The sequence below is a fragment of the Sturnira hondurensis genome, unplaced genomic scaffold (assembly GCF_014824575.4).
Source record: "Sturnira hondurensis isolate 20B ecotype Veracruz unplaced genomic scaffold, ASM1482457v3 Scaffold0022910, whole genome shotgun sequence".
Classification (NCBI taxonomy): Eukaryota; Metazoa; Chordata; class Mammalia; order Chiroptera; family Phyllostomidae; genus Sturnira; species Sturnira hondurensis.
Genome location: NW_028095541.1, coordinates 17042627 through 17067416, shown reverse-complemented (window position 1 = coordinate 17067416; position 24790 = coordinate 17042627). Strand labels below are relative to the sequence as shown.

At 38.6% G+C, this 24790-nt stretch overlaps 1 protein-coding gene and 1 pseudogene across 1 annotated transcript in view; one reads left to right on the top strand and one right to left on the bottom strand.

Annotated features, from left to right (window-relative positions):
* Positions 1-2080: 2080 nt before the first annotated feature.
* On the bottom strand, positions 2081-5845 carry LOC118980463 (cyclin-dependent kinase 16-like; annotated as a pseudogene).
* Positions 5846-21892: 16047 nt separating this feature from the next.
* Positions 21893-24790, top strand: part of LOC118980462 (armadillo repeat-containing protein 3-like) — a 93344-nt gene continuing 90446 nt past the window's right edge. Inside the window, 1 exon segment of the mRNA XM_037037071.1 lies at positions 21893-21940. Within this exon segment, the coding sequence (XP_036892966.1) occupies positions 21893-21940 (48 nt within the window).

Sequence of the window (24790 nt, the reverse complement as noted above, 5' to 3'; positions counted from 1 at the left end):
TTTCACTCTGAATTTCAGAAAGAGTAGTTCTATTGTGAGACAGTCCACAACAGCTGTAAGTGGTTACGTACTAATCTCTGGGGCCTTCCCATTTCCTTTTTTAGAGGACAGAATGTGGAGAAAGAGTGGGTAAAGGAGGGCAGGCAAGAACCCAGGCGCTCACCGGGTCCCCATCACGGGGTAGCCTGATTATTTTGCCCATGTTAACATGATCCTCCCCACTTCCCAATGGTGAATCTTAATCTGGCATTGGTGAGATAAATTTTTCCAGAGATTTCAGGGTGACTCAGAGGTGCTATTGGGATTAAAATTTAGTTCTGCTTGATCAAAAGTAATGTGCTTTTCCCACCACACCTTTAAGACATACATGACCCCTCCCCTCCCTCTTCCTGGAATAAAACTCTCATGACAGAATGTCAGGCAAAAGGACTCATTTCCCACGGTAGAAAGACGCCTCCTTTGGCCACCTGGGTACCAATTCATACCAAAAATTATACGACTGCATCCCTTAAAACCTTCACTTTTGGGCAAGCGCTTGAGCCGCTGTTCTTCCTCTGCTTCTTTGCTGCTGAGCTCCGTCCTTGGGCTGCACCGTCTTTGATTTCCCCTGGGCGTCTTCCTGATGCATTCACCGTGAAATGACCAAAGACTGTAAAGAGGAAAACCACCTACTGAAGAAGTTCACAGTTTTGTGATTGAAAAATTACATGAAACTGCCTTACAACCCATACACTTCATTTAAAATGCAAATATTAAGTACAGATTGATTTACTTTAAATATTGCATAGGCACTTTCACTAAGAAGCTGCTGGTTTGTAATCCATTTACCCACTTACAAAATAAAAACCTCACAATCTAGGATGCATTAAAAGGACCACTTTATATAACAGAGTAGGAAAATTTTCATTATAATGTTTTCTCTCATTTTAATGAGATTCTCAGCAGTTCTCGGTATTGTACTTATCAGTGCACATTTATCAAAAGTACAAAGGCTTAGGTCTCCACATACAGTTAATCTACAATGATTGTCAAATGCATTCTAATTGATTTAGTGCCCATTAAAATTTTATTTTGAAATATAAAACACTCAGACATATAATAAATATATGATCAGTTAGTCATCTAACACAACCAGAAAAATCACATTGATTATAAATTATTCAAGGTGAAATGGTGTCTCAGCAAAATCTGTAGACCATCTTGGTCTGAAAATTAGATAAATAAAAAGAAAAATAAATATTTTAAATGGATTTTCATGGTCAAATTGAAACTGTGCTTCAAACTCCTATTCATGGTTATAAGAAAATAATATAAAACTAGCCCAAGTATCCAAGTATTTATATTACTTTGGCTATATTCAACTGAATAAGAGAAAATAAAAAATGTTCCATTAAAATTATAAAGGTTATTCATTTTGAAGTTGTACATTATATCAACAACTTTTCCAGAAATCTAACATGCTATGAAATAAATCTTGATAAGCCTAAAGATATCTTCAAGAAAACTAGATGAATGTAGTACTTATAAAAAATAAATAAAAGGAAGCAGACATATAAAGTTTCATACATTTTAAGCATTAAACTCTTTGAAATAAATAAGAAGATTAGATAGATACAAATTATATCTACCTATAAGCAGATTATATAGATATATTTATATACTAGTGAGAAAGGAAGCTATGGGGGAAGAAGGAGGGAGGGAGAGGGGCATCTGTAGCCAGGGAGGCACAACAGCATAAAACCTGGAAACACATCAAAGATTTGGCATACTTGACCATAGTTGGTGTGGAAAGGAACTGGTCAAATAATTATTTGCAAACTGAACTAGATGAATCTAGTGGCCACGTAAAGTGGGTTGGGTGCTTACTACATCCTCACTTTTTTTTAAAAGGGAGAGATGAGAGCTTTGTTAGCACCCAGCACCAGATAGGATGTCAGGATAGGCTGCAGGGAACATCTGGGCAGGAAGCATGACTCAGGCAGGTGGGCTGGCAGCAAGCAGGGAGGGTGCAGGTGGGCACTGCCCTGTGAGGGGCATGGAGTCTCTCCAGCCGCTGCCTGCTGGGACTTGGGTCTGTGGCTTAGAACGTGGTGTCCACCACACAGAAAGCTGGCCTGCTCAAGTCAGGCATCAGTGATGAGTGAAGGCTGGTTTCCTTTTGTAGCTGGATCTCCTTTAATGCAAGTGTGGAAGCACTGTCAGGAAGTATGTGCATTGGCTCTCCCAGGCTGAGGAAGAAAGGGTGTTTCAGAGCAAGTGTTCTCTGCAGAGATCCAACTTTGACCTTCAAACTGCATCAGCTTGGTGAGAAGATTAGACCCAACACTATCATGTCTGGGTACGTGGCTCCAAAGGGCCTCACAATGGGTACTTGGGGTAGTTGTGTGTCTTGAACTCTTCCTTGGACAGGATGCCCCACCGTGTCTTTTCATTTGCAGCCCCCAAGATGTGGAAGATGAAGTACAGCTGCTCCTCCACTGTGAGGCTCTGAAAGAGGAAGCCAGCCTGTGGCCATCTCATAGAAGTGTGGACCCCTGCAGAATTCCTGGGGGCATCTACCACAGAGGCACCAACTCACTGGAGTGGGTCTTCATTAGAACCAACTTTGGCTGAGCCAGGCCAAAATCGACCAGCTTGATCTCTCCTCTTTCATTGATTAGCACGTTCTGGGGCTTAAGGTCTCAGTGTAGCACTTTCTGCTGGTGACAGGAGGCCAGGCTTTGGAGCAGCTAGAACAGGAACAGTTTCACGTTGTATATGTTGATGACATTCCCACAGTCATCCAGGTATTGCTTCAGGTCCTTGTCCAGGAACTCAAAGACAAAGGTGAGGACTTCTCCCTGTGGATAATGCCATGCAGTCTGACTATGTTAGCATGTCTGAGGTCCTTGAGCAGAGTCACTTCCAGGATGGCAGTACACAGTGCCCCCTCTTCCTGCTCCAGCCTGACCTCCCAGAGTGCCACAAAGCTGTCCACGAGCTGGCTTTTGCCTTGGTAAATGGTGGCATAAGTACCCTTGCCCAGCTTGTCCAGTTTGATGTTGGTCTCCAATTTTCCAGAAACAGTCTTGGACAGCCTGACACCGCAGAGGTGGTAGCTGAGGGCCTTGTGGAAGATGAGGCTATTGAAGGTCAGCTTCTCAAGGTAGACCTGGGACAGCCAGATGCCAGCTAGTAGTGATGGACACTTGTTCAGGTCCTCAGTGGAGATCTTGTGCCAGGGAAGTTCATGCACCTGCACTCTCACTGGCAACTGCACCTCATCCAAGGATGTGGCTGCAAAGCCTGATCACTTTCCCCATCAGATGCCATCTTCAAGTCAGACCCCATCTCCTAGTCCTTGTGTACAATCTCGGTGTCGAGCTGAGTGGTCGGGTCCAGAGTGAAGTTCCCCAGGGGCAGCACAGTGGGGACCACTCCAAAAGCACTGTTGCCGCCGCCGCCGCCGGGCCACTCCCATCCAGGCTTACCTGTTCAGGGGCTCTTTTGGACTTGTCTACTAGACAGCTGCCATTCAGTCCACAGGGACCAGCATGGTTGTGGTAGCAACCTCAGAGAAGCCGAGCCTGCTCAGAGACCACTGGGGCTCAAGCCCTGCGACCTCCTTCTCCTTCTGCACACTGAGGGCACCAGTCCCAGAAGTTTTACACCTTAGCTGGAGCTGAGAGGTGCTAAGGGCCGAGGCTGGCTGAGGAGGAGGCAGCGGGATCCTGCTCAGCCTACAACCTTGGCCACTGTGGGTGATGCCCCTGGACTCGTGGGTGCCAGGCTCAAAACCAAGAGCTCATAACGGCTCACAGCTCAGAGTCCACTGCTCCCAGAGACCAGGAAGATCCCAGGGCCCAAGAGCTTACCAACCAACCACTTCACAGGCCACGCTCTTTGCCTCAGAACTTCTTAAATTATTATTTCTTTTAGGTTATAAGAAATGCACAGGAATATTCAGCAAAGACCAGAAACTCTAATCTGACACAATGTATAGCACATTCATGAAAAAGGGTTGACTTAAAAACCTGCATTAACATATAATGTTCTTTGCAATTTTATCCAGCACATCTAAGGGTGTATTGCTTTGGACAAACTCACTTCCCAGGTCCTTTAACAGTGGCCTAACGATACCTGGCTCTAGAAGTTCAATCTGTGTCTGAGGCTGAGGTTAATAGGCTACAGTTACTAGTTCCAGTGTACAAAAGCGTATAAACAAATAATTTAACAAGAAAGTAACAACATAGCAAAAAGATTATTCAACTTTTTCATTCAAGAATTAGGTTATACTAGAATTTATTTTTTCAGCACTGCAGAAGCATCATTTACATGACAACTGATATGCTAATTTAGATTCATCTAGGAAGTCTTGTATGTGGCGATCCTTTGTTAACATAGTTGAAGATATTGTTAATTTAGAAGTTCGAAAAAAATTTTAGCAGGATGAAAACAAATGAACATATCTCAGATACACACTGGAGAGACCCAGGAAGACTAAGTAACTTCTGAAAATTTAAAATTTGATAGACAGTAGTTTTCTTTTCTCTAAAATCAAATTTAAGTTAGTGTGACATGAAAAAATTAAGGTAAAGCAGATTAAAGAACTGTTCTCCTTGAAAGGAGGCTATTTGCCATTTAAGCAGAATATTTACCCCCTGTGCCCTAGGCAGGTAGAAATTCNAAAAATTTTAGCAGGATGTAAACAAATGAACATATCTCAGATACACACTGGAGAGACCCAGGAAGACTAAGTAACTTCTGAAAATTTAAAATTTGATAGACAGTAGTTTTCTTCTCTCTAAAATCAAATTTAAGTTAGTGTGACATGAAAAAATTAAGGTAAAGCAGATTAAAGAACTGTTCTCCTTGAAAGGAGGCTATTTGCCATTTAAGCAGAATATTTACCCCCTGTGCCCTAGGCAGGTAGAAATTCTTTTATGTCTCTTTTTGAGAATGTGTAATTTTTTTACTTCTAATAGCAAAATATATCAACCTACCTATCAGAAATTTTCACATGCAGAAAGTTATGTCCTCACCATTTGTTTCCTTTAAAATTTCTGTATTTAAACCTTTTACAAATTCATACTCATTGAACTAAGGAGTAACCCTATAGTGATGATACCTTCTTAGCCTTTTAAGAGGGGGTTACAGATACTTTATTTTTAAAAAAATTGAAAGAATCAGGGTCGTGTTAGCAGATTGGGCTCATGAAGCCTGGAATAAATAAAATAAACTAGAAAATATATACCTGCTCTATAAAACAAGGGGAGCAACCAAAGGTCAAGAACTATGAGGCACTTCTAAAATTATGGAAAGCAGACAGTTTCAAATTTTTAAAATCATAGTGAAAATGTAAGAAGAGCTGCAGTAAAACACCTTCCATGAATTAATAGATGAATTCTAGTGTATCAGTCAGGGAAGCAGAGGAGCAGAACCAGTAGGAGAGGGAGGTATATATATCTCTGAAAAGAGAAAATTGTTACAGGGAATTGGCTTACCCACCTACACAGTTGTGGGAACTACGTGGTTAAGCCGTCTCTGTAAAGCTATTGCCTGCATTTGATAACGAAGCTTGAAGTCCACAGGGTAGGCAGTCAGCATAGAAAGATTATGAGCAGGATGAAACCCACAAACATCATCTAGAACCACATAAGGAGAGACTAAAACCTGTGCCCATTCTGGTTCCTTCTGACATGGGTGACAAGGGTATTCTGCAGAAGCTGGGCTCTGTGTTACAGAGCTAAACATGCACACCTGGTTCAGGGGTCAGATAACCAGAAGGATAATCCACAGGAAGGTAGAACAATCGCTGCAAGTCTATGCGATGCATCAGCCAATCAGTAACAATATGTGTGAGCATCCTAACTACAAATATATAAGAGAGGGAATTCTGGGAAATGTAGTTCGGCCCAGTCAAGTTGGCACATTACAAAACATCACATCCAGTAAGAAAAATGCATAGTGGAAGCAGTGGCATATAAGACACAAAATAAAGAAATCAGTGAAACTGCTGTTTAAGTGTAAGTGTGTTAATTTTTTAAAAAATTCAAAAGCAATACAAATTGGAAATAATATTTCAGAAGAATGCTATATATGAAACAGCGGGAGTAGGGCAGGTGGGAGCAAAAGGAAAGAAAGAAACAAAATGTTGCTAAGATTCTGCTGTGAGTCAGGGAAAGATGTAGAAACAACTGAAACATTCTTTAATAGATGATTGGATATGGACCACAGTATTCTTTTTTGCCTGTCTAGTAATATTTCTTGGATCCTGGATATTATGAATATTATGTTGTTGAGTGTTAAAGTTTTTTAAAACTTAAAAAAAAGAGTTTAAAAACTTCTTTAAAAGAGTGTTGAATTTTGTCGTGACTAACTTGCCTATTGGCAAGTTATTTGTCGACCACCCTGATGCTTATTTATGAGCTTTGTTAAGGAGGGTTACAGTAGCCTTAACTCGAGGCCACTTTAGCACCATTGCTAAGATGCAGCATCTCTGTTGTCTCTATCCTGTGCTTCATTTTTTCAACTTTCTCTCTCCATTCTAGCTAGTTAGGCAGTCACACATCTTCCAGTCCCGAGTGAGCTCTGGGGATTTTTCAGCTCACAGCTCCTTTGCAAGGCCTCGTGAAGTTCTCCTGAACTGCACAATACAGCTCAGCGTTCAGCCAGAGTTCAGATTCCTGGAGCTCTAGTTCTGCACAGTTTTATTTTTCTCAGTATTCGGTCTTGCACATTCCATTCACCTTGGCATTGCCAAACTCAGATTCCTGTCTCTAGCTCAGCAGTACCTCTGTGGTCTGCTTGGTTCTCCCTCTCTGTGCTACAATCTGGAAAGTCCCTCTTCTGCCTTCCTCTGGTGATTGTTAATCAATTTTACCTTATTTGTTTCATTTCATTTGTATTACAGTCCTGACTATTTACAACATCTAAAAACTCTTGTTTCAGATATTTTTGTTCAATTTTCTGGTTGTTTATGACTAGTTGAGTACCAGTCAGTTCTTTCATGCCTGAAAGAAGAAATCTACATTTTCTCTTGGTTCTATCATTAAGCTTATGAGTCACATGAAAAATCACCTGTACCACTAGACTTTCAGGTACATGAACCAATGCATTTCCTTTTTATTTTAAGACAGTGTGAGTTAGATTTTTCTGCTGCCTACATGCAAAATTTGTGTGCTATGTGATACACTATGTACAGAGTTGGATTCACAGCCCGGAACTGAAATATTTTTACAGTACTCTATTTTTTCTCCTACATTTTCCCAAACTGATCTTCAGCAATGCAAGCATTGTTCTGATTACCTTCAGTTACCTCCTATACACATTTACTCAGTACCCAAATATAACTCAGATGCTATGTCAGACTCTTAGAGGTCAAGATAAAGTTCCTGCTCTTAAGAAGCTGAGAGTCTACTAAGGGAAATTTACACAGAAGCAAAAATAGGGGACCGAAAAGCATCTCCCCAAAAGATGTGTATCAGTCCTAACTTTCGATACCTGTGAATGTGATTTTATTTGGTAATAGATTCTTTGAAGAGCTAGTTAAGATGAGTTCATAGTGAATGAGAGTGGAACCTCATCCAATGGCCGGTGTCCTTATGAAAAGAAGAAAGTTTGGCCACAAATACACAGTGAATAGAATGCCATGTGAGGGCAGAAACACAGACACACAGGGGAGAAGGTATGTTCTTTGATCAAAGTGAAAATAAACAAAGTCAATAATAATATATTTGAAAATGCTTGGAAATTAAGCAAGATGCCACTAAATACCCCACAGTTTAAAGAAGAAATCACAGAAAATATTGGAAATAGTTTTAGTTGAATGATATACCAAAACTTGTAGGATACAGTTAAAGCAGGGTGCTCTTAATGCATTTACTACAATATAAATGTTTATTCATAGTCGTCTCAGTAGAAACTACCCAAACATTTATTAACAATAGGAGGAATACATAAAATGGGATGATTACATCAATGAAAAAGACTGAACTACTGCTATAAACAACAACATGGATGAATCTCACAGACATGATGTTGAGTGAAAAAAGTTATACGTAAAACAGTTCATGGTGTATGGTGCCATTTACATGAAATTCAAACAACAGGCAGGATCAGTCCTTCAATGGTGCTGACTGGGAGGAGCACAAGGGAGCCTTCTACAAGCTAGAAATGTTCCATGTCTTGATCTGGGTGGTCGTTACCATCTATATGTAAAAATTCATCAGATTACACTCTGCTGTATTTTACTCCATGTAATTTGTACGTCAATAAATAAGCAAGAAAGAAAATATTAAGGTTAATGCCCCTATTATCTCACTATTCTCTTTGAAGTTCTCCTCACTGTTCTTGCTTATTTTTCCAGTTAACAATTTAGAATCATGTGGTGGTTGCGAAGATAGACTGCTGGGACTTCCTTTCAAGAGAACCTGAGGTGAGCGACTGCTGCTTTCATGCTGTCTGCCCTTGGCTGCCCTTGGCCGTTGATGGGGTGACAGTGGAGATAGTGAGCCAGCCCATCACTGCCCACTATGGGTCTCTTCTAATGGACACTGCTTGCTTCGGGGATGCCCGTCAGCCTGCTGGAGACTTTCTCAGAGCTGCTTGCAGTCCGAGCCTCTTCTTACCCAATTCTTTCCATCCCTCTCTTCTTCCATAGGTTCAGTGCTGCATGGTGGTCTGCCTACTCCTGTTTCCTCTCCACTTTACCACTCTCAAGCATTTCCCCAATAAATCTCTGGCACATCTACTTCTGTTTTGACATGAACAAGATTAAAAACTTCGAGCATATTGTCTTTTCTCCTAAATAAACAATTTGGCCACTCCTTTCTGGTTCTTGTAGCTTCCTGGGGCACTGAAAGGGAGCACAGCCTGGGTCTTTGTTGTTCATTTTTTGTTTTTGTATTTTTTGTTGTTGGTCAATTACAATTGTCCCAACTTTCCCCCATTGCTCTTCCCTGCCCTGCGCACCACCAGCTCCCACAGTCAATCACCACCCTGGTGTCCATGCCCATGGTTCATTTATACTCGTCCTTTAACTAGGCCATTCCCCTTCTTTCCTTCCTTATCCCCATCTACTCTCTCTCCTCTGGTTCCTGTCAGTCTCTTCCTTGTTTCTGTGTCATTAGTTCTATTTTGCTCATTTGTTTGTTTTGTTCATTCAGTTCAATAGTATAAACATGGTTGCATGGATCTCATATCAAGGCACTGCAGGGGCGGGGATGGGCCAATAAAAGGGTTATTGTGAAAAGTCCCTGAAAGTTATCCACTAATCTATCCCCATGGTACAGACTTTACCAGACTTTCATTCTCCCATGAAACTTTAGAGGAAGCAACAAATATGGCAGCCTTCTAGAGTGGTTTTTAGTAAGACAAAGTAGACCAGACAATCAAAATATGTACCTAGAAATCAAGATTAAAGGATACAAATAGGGGTGGGTTGGGCTGGGAGTAATAGACAGAAAACTGTACTTGAAAAATAATTAAATAATTTTTTTTTAAAAGATACAAATAAATATTGGACTATGCTTTCCTTTCCAGCAGCCACAAAATACCCACTGCTTTCCCAATTTAGATAGTATCATCTCTTTTTTTTTTTAAATAGAATGTAATGGGGAAACATTGGTTAATAAGATCATATAGGTTTCAAGTATAAAATTCTGTGATACCTGATCTGTATATTGCACTGCATGCCCACCACCCAAAGTCAAATCTTTTGTCAGCATTCACTCAATCCCCTCTACTCTTCAGTACTCCTGCGCCCCGCTTTTCCTCTGGTAACCACTGTACCGTTGTCAATGTCTATGAATTTCATGTATGAATGGAATTACATGGTTCTTAGCTTTTTCTGATTTATTTTGCTCATTATTACATTCTCAAGGTCCATCTATGTTGCTGCAAAAAGCAGTATTTCATTTTTTTATGTCTGAGTAGTATCCAATTGTATAGATGTATCACATCTTTTTTTTGGCTTGATACAAACTTATTATTTCATAGTTCTGGAGCTCAGGAGTCTGAAATGGGTGTCACTGGGCTAAAACTTTGGGTGTTCCTTCTCAGGGCTCGAGGGGAGAACCTGTTTTTTCCTGTTTCATCTTCTAGAGGGCTTCTTCAGCCCTTGGCTTGTGGATCCTTCATCCATCTTCATCATTTTACTTTATTGTTTTTCTTTTTTCTTTCCTGTTGGCTCTTTAACTCTATTTTTTATTTATTATTTTTATTGTTCAATTAAAACTGTCCCCATTTTTGCCCATTACTCTCCTCTGCCCTACCCACCATCTGCCTCCCACATTCAATCCCCCCCACCATTGTCTTTCTCCATGGGTCCTTTATACGTGTTCCCTTGATTTGACCCTTTCCCTTCTTTCCCCCATTATTCCCTTCTCCCCAATCCTCTGTCACTTTGTCCATTGTTTCCATGTCTCTGGCTCTATTTTGCTCACTTGTTTGTTTTATTGATTAGCTTCCACTTACAGGTGAGATCATATGGCATTTGTCTTTCACCTCCTGGCTTATTTTGCTTAGCATAATGCTCTCCAGTTCCATCCATGCTATCATGAAGGGTAGGAGCTCCTTCTTTCTTTCTGCTGTGTAGTATTCCATTATGTAAAAGTACCACAGTTTTTTAATCCACTCATTTACTGATGGGCACTTAAGCTGTATCCAGCACTTGGCTATTGTAAATACTGCTGCTATGAACTGTAGGGCACATGGGTTCTTTTGAATTGGTGTTTCAGGCTTCTTAGAGCATAAGCCCAGCAGTAGAATTGCTGGGTCAAAAGGCAGCTCCATTTTAAGTTTTTTGAGGAAATTCCATGTTGTTTTCCACAGTGGCTGCACCAGTCTGCATTCCCACCAGTAGTGCACTAAAGTTCCCTTTTCTCCACATCCTCACCAACACTTGTTGTTTGTTGATTTGTTTATGATGACCATTTTGACTGGTGTGCGGTGGTATCTCATTGTGATTTTAATTTGCATCTCTGATGGCTAGTGACATTGAGCATCTTTTTATAAGTCTTTGGGCCCTCTGTATGTCCCCTTTGGGAAAGTACCTGTTCAGGTCCTTTGCCCATTTTTTAATTGGATTGTTTGTCTTCCCAGCATTCAGTCACGTGAGATATTTATATATTTTGAAGATCAAACCCCAGGATATCATTGGCAAATGTTTTCCCATACAGTTGGTTCCCTTTTTATTTTGATGTTTTCTTTAGTCACACAGAAGCTTTTTAATTTGATGTAGTCCCATTTGTTCATTCTTTCCTTTATTTCCCTTGTCCTAGAGGATGTACTGATAAGAATATTGCTTCATGGGATGCCTGAAATTTTACTGCCTGTGTTTTCTTCTATAACGTTTATGGAGTTGTAGCTTATGTTTAAGTCTTTTGTCCATTTTGAATTTATTCTGGTGTGTGGTGTAAATAGGTGGTACATTTTCAATTTTTTTTGCATTTACTATTCCAGATCTCCCAGCATCATTTGTTGAAGAGGATATTTTTACTTCATTTTATGCTTCTTCCCTGTTTATCAAATATTAATGGACCATAGAAACATGGGTTTATTTCTGCGTTCTCTATTCTGTTCCATTCATCTATGTGTTTGTTCTTATACAAGTACCAGACTGTTTTGTTACAGTGGCCTTGTAAAAGGTGAAAGATTTATACAATCTGAAGAGAAACCAGAGTATACAGTGGCCTTGTAATATAGTTTGATGTCCAGTAATGTAATCCTTCCTATTTGTTCTTCTTTCTCAAGACTGCTGCAGGTACTCAGGGTCATTTTAGGTTCCATATAAATTTTTGAAATATTTGTTTTAAATCTGTGAAATATGTCACTGGTATTTTAATAAGGATTGTGTTGAATCTATAGATTCCTTTGGGTCATATGGATATTTTAATGATGTTGATTCTTCCAGTCCATAAACATAGGATATGTTTTCATTTGTTTATACCTTCCTTAATTTCTTTCTCCAGTGTTCCATAGTTTTCTGAGTACAAGTTTTCTACCTCCTTGCTTAAATTTTACTCCTAGGTACTTTATTTTTCTTGTTACTATAGTAAACAGGATTTTTTCCTAATTTCTGTTTCTGATATTTTGTTGTTGGTGTACAGAAATGCCTTTGATTTCTGAATATTGAATTTGTATCCTCCTATATTGTCAAATTCACTTATTAGGTCGAGTAGTTTTTTTGTCGGAACCTATAGGGTTTTCTATGTATACTATCATGTCATCTGAAAATAATGACAGCTTTACTTCCTCCTTTCCAATTTGGATGCCTTTTATTTCTTTTTCTTGTTTGATCTTTGTAGCCAGAACTTTCAATGCTATGTTGAATAAAAATGGTGAAAGTAGACATCTTTGTTTTGTTCCTGATCTTAGGAAGAAAGATTTTAGTTTTTGCCCATTGAGTATGATGTTGGCAGTAGGTTTCCCATATATGACCTTTATTATGTTGAGGTATGCTCCCTCTATTCCCACTTTGTTTTTATCATAAATGGGTGCTGTACTTTATCAAATGCATTTTCAGCATCCATTGATATGATCATGTAATTTTGTCTTTTATTTTGTCCATGTGGTGTGGTATGTTTATCCATTTATGAATATTACACCATCCTTACATCCCTGGGATGAATCCCATTTGATCATGGCGTATGATCGTTTTTGTGTACTGCTGGATCTGGTGTGCCGATGTTTTGTTAAGGATTTTAGCATCCATGTTCATCAGCGATATTGGCCTATAATTTTCTCTCTTTGTTGTATCTTTACCTAGTTTTGAATTAGGATAATACTGGCCTCATTTAAAAAAGTTGGGGAGTCTTCCCTCTTCTTGAAATTTTTGTAGTAGTTTGAGAAGGATAGGAATTAGTCCCTCCCTAAATGTTTGGTAAAATTCACCTGTGAAGCCATCCAGTCCAGGGCTTTAGTGTGCCAGGAGTTTTTTTATTAGTGCTTTAATTTCACTAATTGTTACTGGTCTACTCAGGTATTCTGAATCTTCTTGATTCAGTTTTGGAAGATTATATGTTTCTAGAAATGTGTCCCTTTCACCATGGTTGTCAAATTTCTTCACATATAGTTGTTCATAGTAATAGTAATTTCTTACAATTCTTTTTATTTCTATGGATTTGGTTATAATTCTCCTCATTGGTTTCTGATTTTATTTATTTAGGTAATCTCTCTTTGTTTCTTGATGAGCCTGGGTAAAGGCTTGTCTGTTTTCTTTATTTTTTCAAAGAACCAACTCCTGGCTTTATTGATTATTTGAATTATTCTTTTAGTCTCTGTGCCATTTAATTCTGCTCTGATCTTGATTATTTTCTACCTTCTACTCGCTCTGGGTTTTGTTTGTTGTTGTTTTTCTAGTTCATGTACATGCAAGGTTAGGCTGTTTATTTAAAACGTTTCTATCTTTTTTAGGTAGTCCTGTATATTATGAATTTCTTTCTCAGGACTGCCTTCACTGTGTCCCATAGCTTTTGGGTTGTTGTGTGTTCATTTTCATTTGTTTTCAGAATCTTTGTGATATGTTTAATGATCTCATTGTTAACCCATTCATTATTTAATAGCATGTTATTCAGTTTCCATGAATTTTATTGTTTTTGAATTTTTTCTATTAGGTTAGTTTTTAGTTTCAAGCCATTGCGGTCTGAGAAGATGCTTGATATAATTTCAATTTTCTTGAGTATGCTGAGGCTTATTTTGTGACATACCATGTGGTCTATCTTTGAAAATGTTCCATGTGCATTTGAAAAGAATATATATTTTGCTTCTTTGGGGTAAAATGTTCTATATATACTAACTAAGTTTATTTTTATCTAGATTGTCATTCAATGCCACAATATCCTTGCTGATTCTGGCTTGGGAGATCTATCCATTGTATCCATTGGTGACTTAAAATCCCCTACTATGAGTGCATTGCTGTCTATAGCTTTTTTGATGTCTTCTAAGATTTTCCTTATATATTTCGGTGCTCCTATGTTGGGTGCATATATGTTTACAAGGGTTATATTTTCTTGGTGAATTGTTCCCATAAGTATTTTATAGTGTCCTTCTTTGTCTCTTTTTATGACCTTTGATTTGGAATCTATTTTATCTGATATAAGCACTGCTGCCTCCCTTTTTTCCGGTCTGTTTGCTTGGAATATTTTTTTTCATCTCTTCACTTTCAGCCTACATAGATCTTTAGTTCCTGGGTGGGTCACTAGTTGACAGCATATATGTGGGTCATGTTTTCTTATCCATTCAGCTACTCCATATCTCTTGATTGGAGAATTTAATCCATTTTTATTTAAGGTTATTATTGATAGGTACTTACATACTTTTAGGACTAAAGACGCATCAGACCATAAGACACACCTAGTTTTTAGAGGAGGAAAATAGGGAAAAATTTGAAGCAAAACATGTCGTAAAATATTTATTAACCTGTGACCTTGCCCCATCACTGCCCCCACCACAGTGAACCGGGTAAGCTACATGTAGACTATAAGATGCACCCCCATTTTTCTCCCAAATCTGCAGGGGAAAGTGTGTCTTATAGTTCGAAAAATATGGTATTCATTGCCATTTTCCCCCTTTGTTCTTGTGTTCCTTTCTCTCTTCTTCATCTTTTTAAGCAGTCCTCTTAGCATCTCTTCAATTCTGGTTTAGTGGAGATGTGTTATTTTAGCCTTTTTTGTCTGTCTGCAAAGCTTCTTATTTTGTCTACCATGTTAAATGAGTCTTGCTGGGTACAGTAGTATTGGTTGTGGGCCTTCGCTTTTCGTTACTTGAAATATTTCTTGCCATTCCCTTCTGGCTTATAGTGTTTCTGCTGAATCTGGGCTTTCTTGTATGTTACTAGCTGTTTCTCACTGTAATAATCTCTCTTTGTCTTATATTTTCCCATTTTTCTTATGATGCATCTTGGAGTGAGGCTCGTTGGATTAATTTTGATTTGGACCCTCTGTGCTTCCTGGACTTGTGTGACTTTTTCTCTTATCAGGCTAGGGAAATTTTCTATCATTACTTTTCAAACAGGTTTTCTATGTCTTACTCCTCCTCTTCTCACTCTGGTATTCCTATGATATAGCTATTATTACATTTCATATTGTCCTGTGGCTCCCTTAAACCCTCTTCATTCTTTTTGAGTCTTTTTTTCATTTTGTTGCTCTGTCTGGGAATTTTATCCTACCTCATCCTCCAGCTCACTAAATTGATCCTCTTCTTCCTCTAGTCTGCTTTTAATTTCTTCTACTTTGTTCTTTAATTCAGAAACTGTGTTCTTCATTCCCTCCTGGCTCTTATTGATAGTTTCGGTGCTCTTTTTCATTCTGTTATGGTTCATAGTAATTTCCATGTAGTTCCTCTGTACTTCTTTGTAATTCTCACTCAGCTCATTGAGCTTCCTTATAACCATTAATTTGAACTCAGTATCTGATAGTTTATACTCCTTTATTTTATTTAGCATTCTTTCTGGATATTCTTTCTGTACCTTTGATTGGGGGGGTTAGGGTTAGTTAGAAACTAAGGTATAGAAATACAAGATATACGTCTTCAAAGTGTAGGCAAGGTTTGATGTACAAATTATAAATGAAAACCAGATTTTAAAAAGGGATACATAACTGTTTGAGAAAATAAATTTTTCTATATCAACTAATAGCAGTTTTGCATTTATATATTTCCTGAAAGCATTTCTTCCAAATAGTTTATTTTCCCCCATTCATAAACTTTTTATGGAAGCATAATACATATATAGAAAAGTGCACAAAAAGGTACAGCTCACTTAGTTTTTGCACAATGAACGCACCCATGTAACCAGCACCCACATCAAAAAACAAGACATGAGCAGTCTCCCAGCAACCGCTCCGGATCCCCAAGGACTCCAACATCATCACGTGGTGGGACTGGTATTTGAACCATGTAAATGGAAGCATAAGGTGTATTCCCTTTTGCCTGACTTCGGTCCAACAGTGCATTTTTTGAGATTTAGCCATACTTTATGTATAATTATGATTTTTTATTGCAGTATAACATTTCCATGTGTGAAAATACCTCAGTTAACCTGTTCATTCTAGCACCAACAAGCATTTTGGTGGCTTCCCATTTGGGATATTACAAACTGTGCGGCCATGAACATCGTAGTGGATGTCAGAGATTTTTATTGTCATTAGTCTTTTGTCTGCTTGTTAAAATGGGTAATAATAGGAACAGAGAGAAGGATGTTTGGTGATATGGTTAAAACAAAAAGCTCTCTTTGTTTTTCTTAATATTCTTTTCAAAACACACAAGAATATGTTCATATATGGTTTCCTGATCTACATTTCTTCTCAGAAAAAGGAACACTTAGCTAAGAAGATGGCTATAGAAAGATACAGCTTAACAACAAATAGAACTATATTCTGCCTGCCCCAATTATTTCCATGTTTGACTGAAAGCCTGTTCATGATGCTGTAACAGATGGTAAACTTCCTGTGGAATGAATGCATTAAAAATTACTAGCAGAAATTACCTTAGAAGGCAATGTTTAGCATAAGGCAAGATATTCAGCAGCTAAGAGTAAGGCTCCGGAGTTAACTGCCAGAGTCTGAATTCTCACTCCATCTATCACCCAGCATCCAGGATCTGAGACAAATTTCTTAACCTCTGTGTACCCAGTGAGGATGTAAGGCTATCCACTTCACAGGATATCCACTTGATACCTACTCATAGAAGTGAGGGAAGGTTAGATCAGTACAGGAAGCTTAGAACAGTGCCTGGCACCAGTTAGGAACTTAGTGCTGTCATTAGCTTATCATTAATGACATAGTTAAGGGCTCTGTCCATCCTTCTGCAGAACTACAGAAGGAGGCAGGAAATCCACTGAAATTCCTGGAGGCCTAGTGTGTAACCATCATGGTTCATGGTCAGGTCTTTGAGTTTATGAGCATGGCAAATTTATTTAGTATTTCAGAGGCAATTGAGCTTCAGTGGATAAATCACAGTATCTAACCTCACAAGAGACTATGACCTGGCTCTGGAATATCAATGATTAAGTATCAACTGAACATTTATGGTAATGGATCAGCAACTTCTCTCCCTGGTTAAGTGCTTATGGGGATCTAAGCCTGGTGAGTATTGAATCAGAGCAACACCCAATAGCAGAACCTGCTCCCTCACCTGGGCAACCAAACCAGTTCTTTGGAAGACTGGGATGTCTCCTGGGGTTTGTTTTTCCAGAACCTTCTTCATCAGTCTCATAACTCAATCTTTAACTCTTTGTCAGAGACTACTGAAACTGCCACAGATTTTTTCTAGAAAGAAAGCATCATGGGGACTTATTTTCCAGTCTCCCACCCTCATCACAGATAAACTACCAGGGATAAGAAATACAGTATGAATTCATAAATAACACACATATATAAAACTGCATAAGTAATTGTCAGCTTGCTCACTTTGTTCTAAACATCTGTTACCTTGAATCATGTTGTAAAGCAAACTAGAGGCCGAACAAACTAGCTGTTTTCATTTTAACTTTCACACTTTTTAGCATATTTTAACTGCTGTGTAGTCTCTACTAAAAGTTCTTACTAGAGTGGTGCAGTCTACTTCCTTCTGTATCTGTTGCTCTTTTCCTGTGTAATTGGTTCCTCATGATCTGAGACCAGTGATGTGATTCATACCTTTCAATAAAATCAAAAAAGGTGTTTATTTGGACTTTATCGGCACTGTAAAAATCATTTAGCTGTCATGATTTATGTACTTGTCATTCCATTCAACTTTGTGACTCTGTGTTCTTAGACTTGTGCTAATTCATTTAAATTTATAATAATTAAAATTGTATTAATTAACATTAACAATTGAAAAATAAAAAATTAGTTCCTTAGTCACATTAGTCACACTTCAAGTGCTCAAGTGTCACCTGTGGCTGTGACTGCCACTGGAGAACGCAGAATCAGCGTTTCCATCACCAGAGTTCTGTTGGACAGCACTGTTCTAGACACTCTTGTTTTTTCCACAGACATATAAAGTGTCCCTATAAGCCTGTGGCCTCTCTAATTCACTGACCTTAAAATTCACAGCTAAACTAAAATGGTTGCCCTTTCTCTTTTTCTCTTTGTAAATAATTTTGGTTCATCATTTATGTGCTCAGTGTGAAATTATAATTTCACAATCAGCACATTGCTGTATGATTGTTTCTCACGGGAAAGCAGATGGGATGTGTAATTACGATGCAGTATTATTTATTTAGTTGTGTTAGAGCTATCATTTTATTTCAGTGCCTTTTAATTTTTTTATTTATTTTAATTGCTGTTCAAGTACAGTTTTCTGTCTTTTACTCCCATCCCAGCTCACCCCCCCGACAGTGTTCCCCACCTCCCTCCCATTTTCACCCCCCTTAGTTTTTTGTCCATGTGTCCTTTATACTTGTTCCTGTAAACCCTTCTTCCCCTTTTCCCCTGAAATTCCCTCCCCTCTTGCCTCTGGTCCCTGTCAGTCTGCTCTCTATTTCAGTGTCTTTGGTTATATTTTGCTTGCTTGTTTGTTTTGTTGTTTAGGTTCCTGTTAAAGGAGAGATCATATGGTATTTGTCTTTCACCGCCTGGCTTATTTCACTCAGCATAATGCTTTCCAGTTCCATCATTGATGTTGCAAAGGGTAGGAGCTCCTTCTTTCCTTCTGCTGCATAGAATTTTATTGTGTAAATGTACTATAATTTTTGGATCCATTCATTTATTGATGGGCACCTAGGTTGCTTCCAGCACTTGGCAATTATAAATTGTGGTGCTGTGAACATTGGGATGCATAGGTTCTTTTCCATTGGTGTTTTTCAAATGAGATACCACTTTACACCAGTCAGAATGGCCATTATAAACAAAGCAACAACCAACAAGTGTTGGAGAATTTGTGGAGAAATGGGGACCCTAGTTTACTGTTGGTGGGATTGCAGACTGGTACAACCACTATGGAAAACATTATGAAATTTTCTCAGAAAACTAAAAATGGATCTGCATTTTGACCCACCAATTCCACTGCTAGGATTATATCTCACTGCCTTCTTAAATTAAAAAATTGCTATAATGCTGTGGGCTCTGCAGGAGGAACAAATGCCAGCCAAGCTTCCCCTCTCTGCCAAACGTCGGTGCTCCTCCTCCTCCGACAGCTCTTCAGTGGAAACACTCACAGTCTCAGTCTGCGCTTCAAGCTCCTCAGACACCAGGTTACCTTTTCCTTAACGAGGACGGCAAATACTGAAGTGTTTTATAAACCCTTGAAGAAGGATGAAAAGCACATGCTACGGTTGTTGTTTGAGTGCACTTTCATGTACTCTGCTGCTTCGAGAATTGTAGTCGTTCTGTGGAGATCATGACATATCCGTGTTTCAACATAGCATATTTATTCCCATCCTTGTAAAATCAGCTCTAAAAATACTGAAATGTCCGAGGGCTCTGAAGTGAGAGTTCTAAAATGGAAGGGAAATTTGTTGTGAACGGGAGTTGGTGGAGAAGGTAATCTGCCAGAACGCTAGGGAAACTGTCCTAAGCAGCAAAGCTGATCCAAGGCTGTGATTCTCAGGGGCTCGGCACAGGGGCCGGGGGCCTTATGGGGTAGGATGGGAACTGTGGACGCGCTCCCCTCAAAACTGCACACAAAAAGTTTGCATCCAGTTTCAGTGGGAAAATGCATCCTTAGAGCAGCCCACCGATGTTCTGTGAATCTATGAGAACCTTCTCTCCTTACATCAACAGACAACACACAGCTAAGGTACTTTAGTCCAGAATCATAAAAAAGAAGTTCCTGGAGGTACTTTACAGACGTTTATCGAATTTTCATTCCCCAGATTTAGTCTAGGTAATGGAGACAGAGAAAAATATAGTCCTTTGCCTAAGGAAATTAATTAATTCATTGGACCAATATCATTCTACATCCTGGGCGTATACAGGAGAACAAAACAAAGTTCAGGCCCCCAGGGGTGGGATGGGATGGGAGTAATAGACAGAAAACTGTACTTGAAAAATAATTAAATAAATTAAAAAAAACAAAGTTCAGGCCTCAAGGCAGCACCCATTCTAGTTGGGGAAACAATCAGTTAACAAATAATAATATAGTTCAGGTAGCGATAAGATCCATACAGAAAAAGTAGGATGCGGAATGGACAGTAATGGGATCTGCACCACTATCAATAGGATCGACTTCAGGGAAAGCCTTCCCAGAGGAGTGCCATTTGAGAAAGACTTAAATGGAATGAAAGAATCTGCTATGCAAATATCTGGCTAAGAGTATCCCAGCCAATAGCAATAACTAAGGCTAGATTTAGTATGTTTGAGGGAGGCCAAGGAGGTTGGCGTGCCTGGTGATTAGTAAGCAAGGAATTAGGATGTCAGTCTCCAAGGTGGTGGGGTGGTAGAGTCATATAGGACCTTTTAGGCTATGTTACAGAAATTGGATTTTTTTCCCTAATGTGCAAACAGGGGTATCCACTGGAAGGTTACCAAGTAGAGGAGTACCAATAACTAAGTTATATTTAAAACAAAAAAAATTACGAGTGAAAATCATATAGCATTTATTTTTCTCTGACTTATTCACTTAGCATAATGTCCTCCAGGTCCATCCATGCTGTCACAAAGGGTAAAATTTCCTTCATTTTTATGGCCAAGTAGTATTCCATTGTGTAAATGTCCCATAGTTGTTTTATCCAGTTCTCCATTGATGAATACTTGGGCTGCTTCTAAATCTTGGCTATTGTAAATAACACTGCAATGAACATGGAGGTGCATATATTCTTTCAAATTAGTGTTTTGAATTTCTCTGGATAAATTCCAAGAAGAGGAATCATTGGCTCAAAAGGCAGTTACATTTTCTGAGGTGTATCCATACTGCTTCCCACAGTGGCTACACTGATCTGCCTTCTCACCAATGGTGCACAATGGTTCCCTTTTCTCTGAATCCTCACCAACATTATTTGTTGATTTATTGACGATAGCCATTCTGACAGGTAAGAGGTGATATCTCATTATGGTTTTAATGTGAATTTCTCTGATGATTAGTGATATGAGCATCTTTTCATATGCCTATTGGCATTCTGTATGTCCTCTTTGGAAAAAATGTTTATTCAGGTCCTTCACCCATTTTTTAATTAGATTGTTTGGTTTTTGTGGTGTTCAGTTTTATAAGTTATTTTCTTTTAATGAATAAAGTGAACTAACAAGCAAAACAGAGACAGACTCATGGATAGAGAGCAGGCTGGTAGCTCTAGGGGTGGAGGTTGAGGCACTGGAGGGGTTGAACAAAAGAAAAAAGCAAAAAGAACTCGAGATCAGGGACAACTGTGTGGTGATTATGGGAGAAGCAGAGTGTGTGGAGGTGCAAGAGGATATAAGTAGAAATAAATGGTGATGAAAAAAAATCAATAAAATTACATTAAAAGAACACAAAAAGATCATTCTAGCTACAATGTGAAAGAAGAGTGAAAACTGGAAGACCAGTTTGGAGGCTATTTCAGAAGGAAAGCTGGAACCAGGGGTAACTGTGTAGAAGGTAAGAAGTGGCCAGAGTGAGCACCCAGGCTGAAGTTAGATTTGACAGAATTCGCTGATGGATTATATGCGGGGTGTGAGAAAGAGAGGAACTGAGATATTTCTAGGTTCTTGGACTGAACAACTTTGTCATACTAAAGTGAACACATAAAATAAAGAGACAGTATAGTGCGTTAAGTGCTATTATATAGAAATCCAGAGGAATATAGCTGTGGGAAAGGAAAGAAAGCTCAAAGACTTTTAATACTCCAATTATCATGAATAAAAAGTAATAGAGAACATATCCTGAAATATGAAGACTTGGCTATTAAATAAACCAAGCTTCTAGAAATTTAAATAAACAACTTCTATAGTTTTCAGCATTATTTTATTACTTTAATTCTCTAGGAATAAAATAAAACTGTCAGGAAGCTGTAGGTGACATGGGGATCACTGATGATGACCTTAGTGACAACCACTTTGGTGACTCAGTGAGGGAGAAAGTCAGATAGATGTTCACCAGGAGATTCGAGTGGGAAAATGAAGAAAAGAGAATAGCTCATAAGATTTTTGACTCTGAAAGGAATGATTGGGTAAAATGCAAAGAAAGCAAATACAAGTGTTCATTTATGGCTTGGGTTTTGTAAAATAGATTTGATAAAAAGATAAACAAGGAGCGTTTGGGTTTGGCAGGAGTGTTATTAAAACAGTAGGTCATAAAACCTGAGTAGCATAAGAAATGAGGTGGAAAAGCTGATGAAGTGAAAGTAAAGGGAGTAAATGGATGGGGATCTCAGTGAAACTGAAGGACAGCTGTGGTGGGAGTAGCTGAATGATGACGCTGTACCTTTCGTCATGTGCTGGTTGGCCACCAAGAAACCCTTAAGGTCTGAACATTGTGTGTGCGAAGAAGGCAGAGTAGGCTAAGCAGGCAAAGTGAGTAGACAAAGGAAAACTGGTTGGGATATCAAGCATAACAGCAGAAGACAAAGGCGAGTGATAGGTGGATGCCAGTGAGTCAGAATCAAGTAGAAGAGACCGAAGAGAACTTTAAAACGTAATGAGAACCTTTCTGCTTCTGAGTAGGACATAACAGAGGGGGGTGGCAGCAGAGCATTCCTCTCACTGCGACAACTGTGGAGAGCAGATGGAGTTTAAAATATCACAGAAGGGCCACAGAAAGGCCAAATAAAAAGACTGACAATACCAAGTGTTGGTCAGGATGTGGAAGTCTTATTCACAGTGGGTGAAATGTGAATTGATAAAATCACTTTAGAAACCTATTCAACAGTAACTGTGAAAGGTAAATATATGTTTGCCTTATGACTCATACATTTTATTCCTTGACATATGCCCAAGAGAAATGAAGGCATATATCCACAAAAAGACATAAATAAGAGATATTCATTGTAGCCTTATTCATGACAGCCCCAAACTGGAATAAAAGAAGCCAAACTAATATATCCATACAGTGGAACACCATATAGCCATAAAAAGTATGACTTAGTAAAACAAAAATGTGAATGAATCTCAAAGACATTGTGCTGATCTACAAAAGGCAGATGTGAAGGAATGAATGTTGTGTGATTCTTTTTATATGAAGTTCAAGAACAGAAAAACTAAGTGATGATTTTTAAAAGTCAGAATAATGGCTATCTTTCTGGGAGGGTTTTGGGGAAGGAATGTGAGGAAATACTCGGGTGATAAAAATGTTCTATATCTTGGTCAGAGAGGTATTGTATTCTGAAAAATCCAATGGAGGAAATACCAGCCAGTATAAAGAAATTGAGTAGATTTTGCTTTTTAACCAAATCTGACCATCTTAATCAAGTTTATTTACCCTATTGATGTTTATTTTGATTGTTGATATATTTGATTCTACTCATATTATTTTACAATAAATTTTTGCTTTTTCTTTGCTATATTTTTATGCTGACTTTTTTTGTATTTACTTTCTTCCTGACTTGAGCAACTTTTTACTAATCTTTCTTTTTTGGTAATTTGGAACTTCTACTACTCATCTGTAGCCTTTGAATACACATATCCAACCTATATTTTTCTATTAACATAAAAATAAATAATAAACAATCCTATTCTCTTTGCCAAAAGTTACCTCAACCTGAGTTTTGAGTACACCTAGAACCTAGCCTTTTCTTAGAATGTGTCATTATTACTGCAGGAATTGTTTCCTAAGAATTACATTATGATTCACAATGTCATTATCATTCAATTTAACTACAATATATATTTCACTGCATCACTCTACCCCTATTGTTCGTATATTTTGTCCCCCCCAATTCTGGCTGGAGTATTTACTAAGTAATTTGAGCATATAGTGGATATACCTGTGGAGTCTGTGAATATAGTCACTAGTGTCATGATTTTAATCCCTCTGAAGATTATTGATTATCCTCAATAGAAAGTTGGGTGAAGGGAGGGTTTAGGTCATTTGCTGAGACCTCATCTTTCCTTATTATACAATTTTATTTCTGCTTTCTGGTATATATTTTATACTTAGTCAAGCTCCTATCTTATCACCATAAATACAACATTTATTTCTACTTTAAACCTTTCTAGTACTGTTTTCCCTTTTAAATATCCTTTCTCAACTCAACCTACTCCATTTCATCCATTTTTCAAATGATATCTAAAATTCTACCACCTCCATGGACCTTTCTTCATTTACCCCAATTCATAGTAATTCCCCTTCCTCACCACCACATTTAGTCTCCACCATATGTTTTTGTACTTCCTGGAATTCTAGAATTTTGTATCTGGAAGAGATCTAAGAAACATAACTCAACTTCCTAACTCTTCAGATTAAAAAAGAGGTGGTCAGTAAGCCACATTTATAACCCAGATGACCCCAAGTCTTCTGGCATTCTGGGGCTACCCTTTAACGCCTAGATAAAATACTTCTCACACCTCAATCCCCAAATACTTCCAGAAGTTCTCCCCTAAAAGTTCTCATGTTCTGCGGATCAGTTGCAGCCAGCATCCTAGCCATCACTCTGGGCTCCGCTGGAAGCCTTGATTTTCCTCACTGGGCACGTCACTGGAAACCTACAAGTGCCTCCAAGCCTGGAGTGTAGGGCAGACTTTTACTGAGGATTTGTCTCTCTGCAAAGAATCTAAGAGGGTTAAGAATGAACAACGTGACTTACATAATTTCTATTGTTTCTACTATAAAGCTAGACATTCATGAATGACAGCTTTAATTTGGATGTTAGGTAATGATGTCCTAAAATCCAACAGCTATTTCCCCTCCAGGAGGAATTTTTATCCCAGCCACGTCCTTTCAGGTCATTGCTTACTGCTGTCTTCTCTGTCCTCTTCACTAT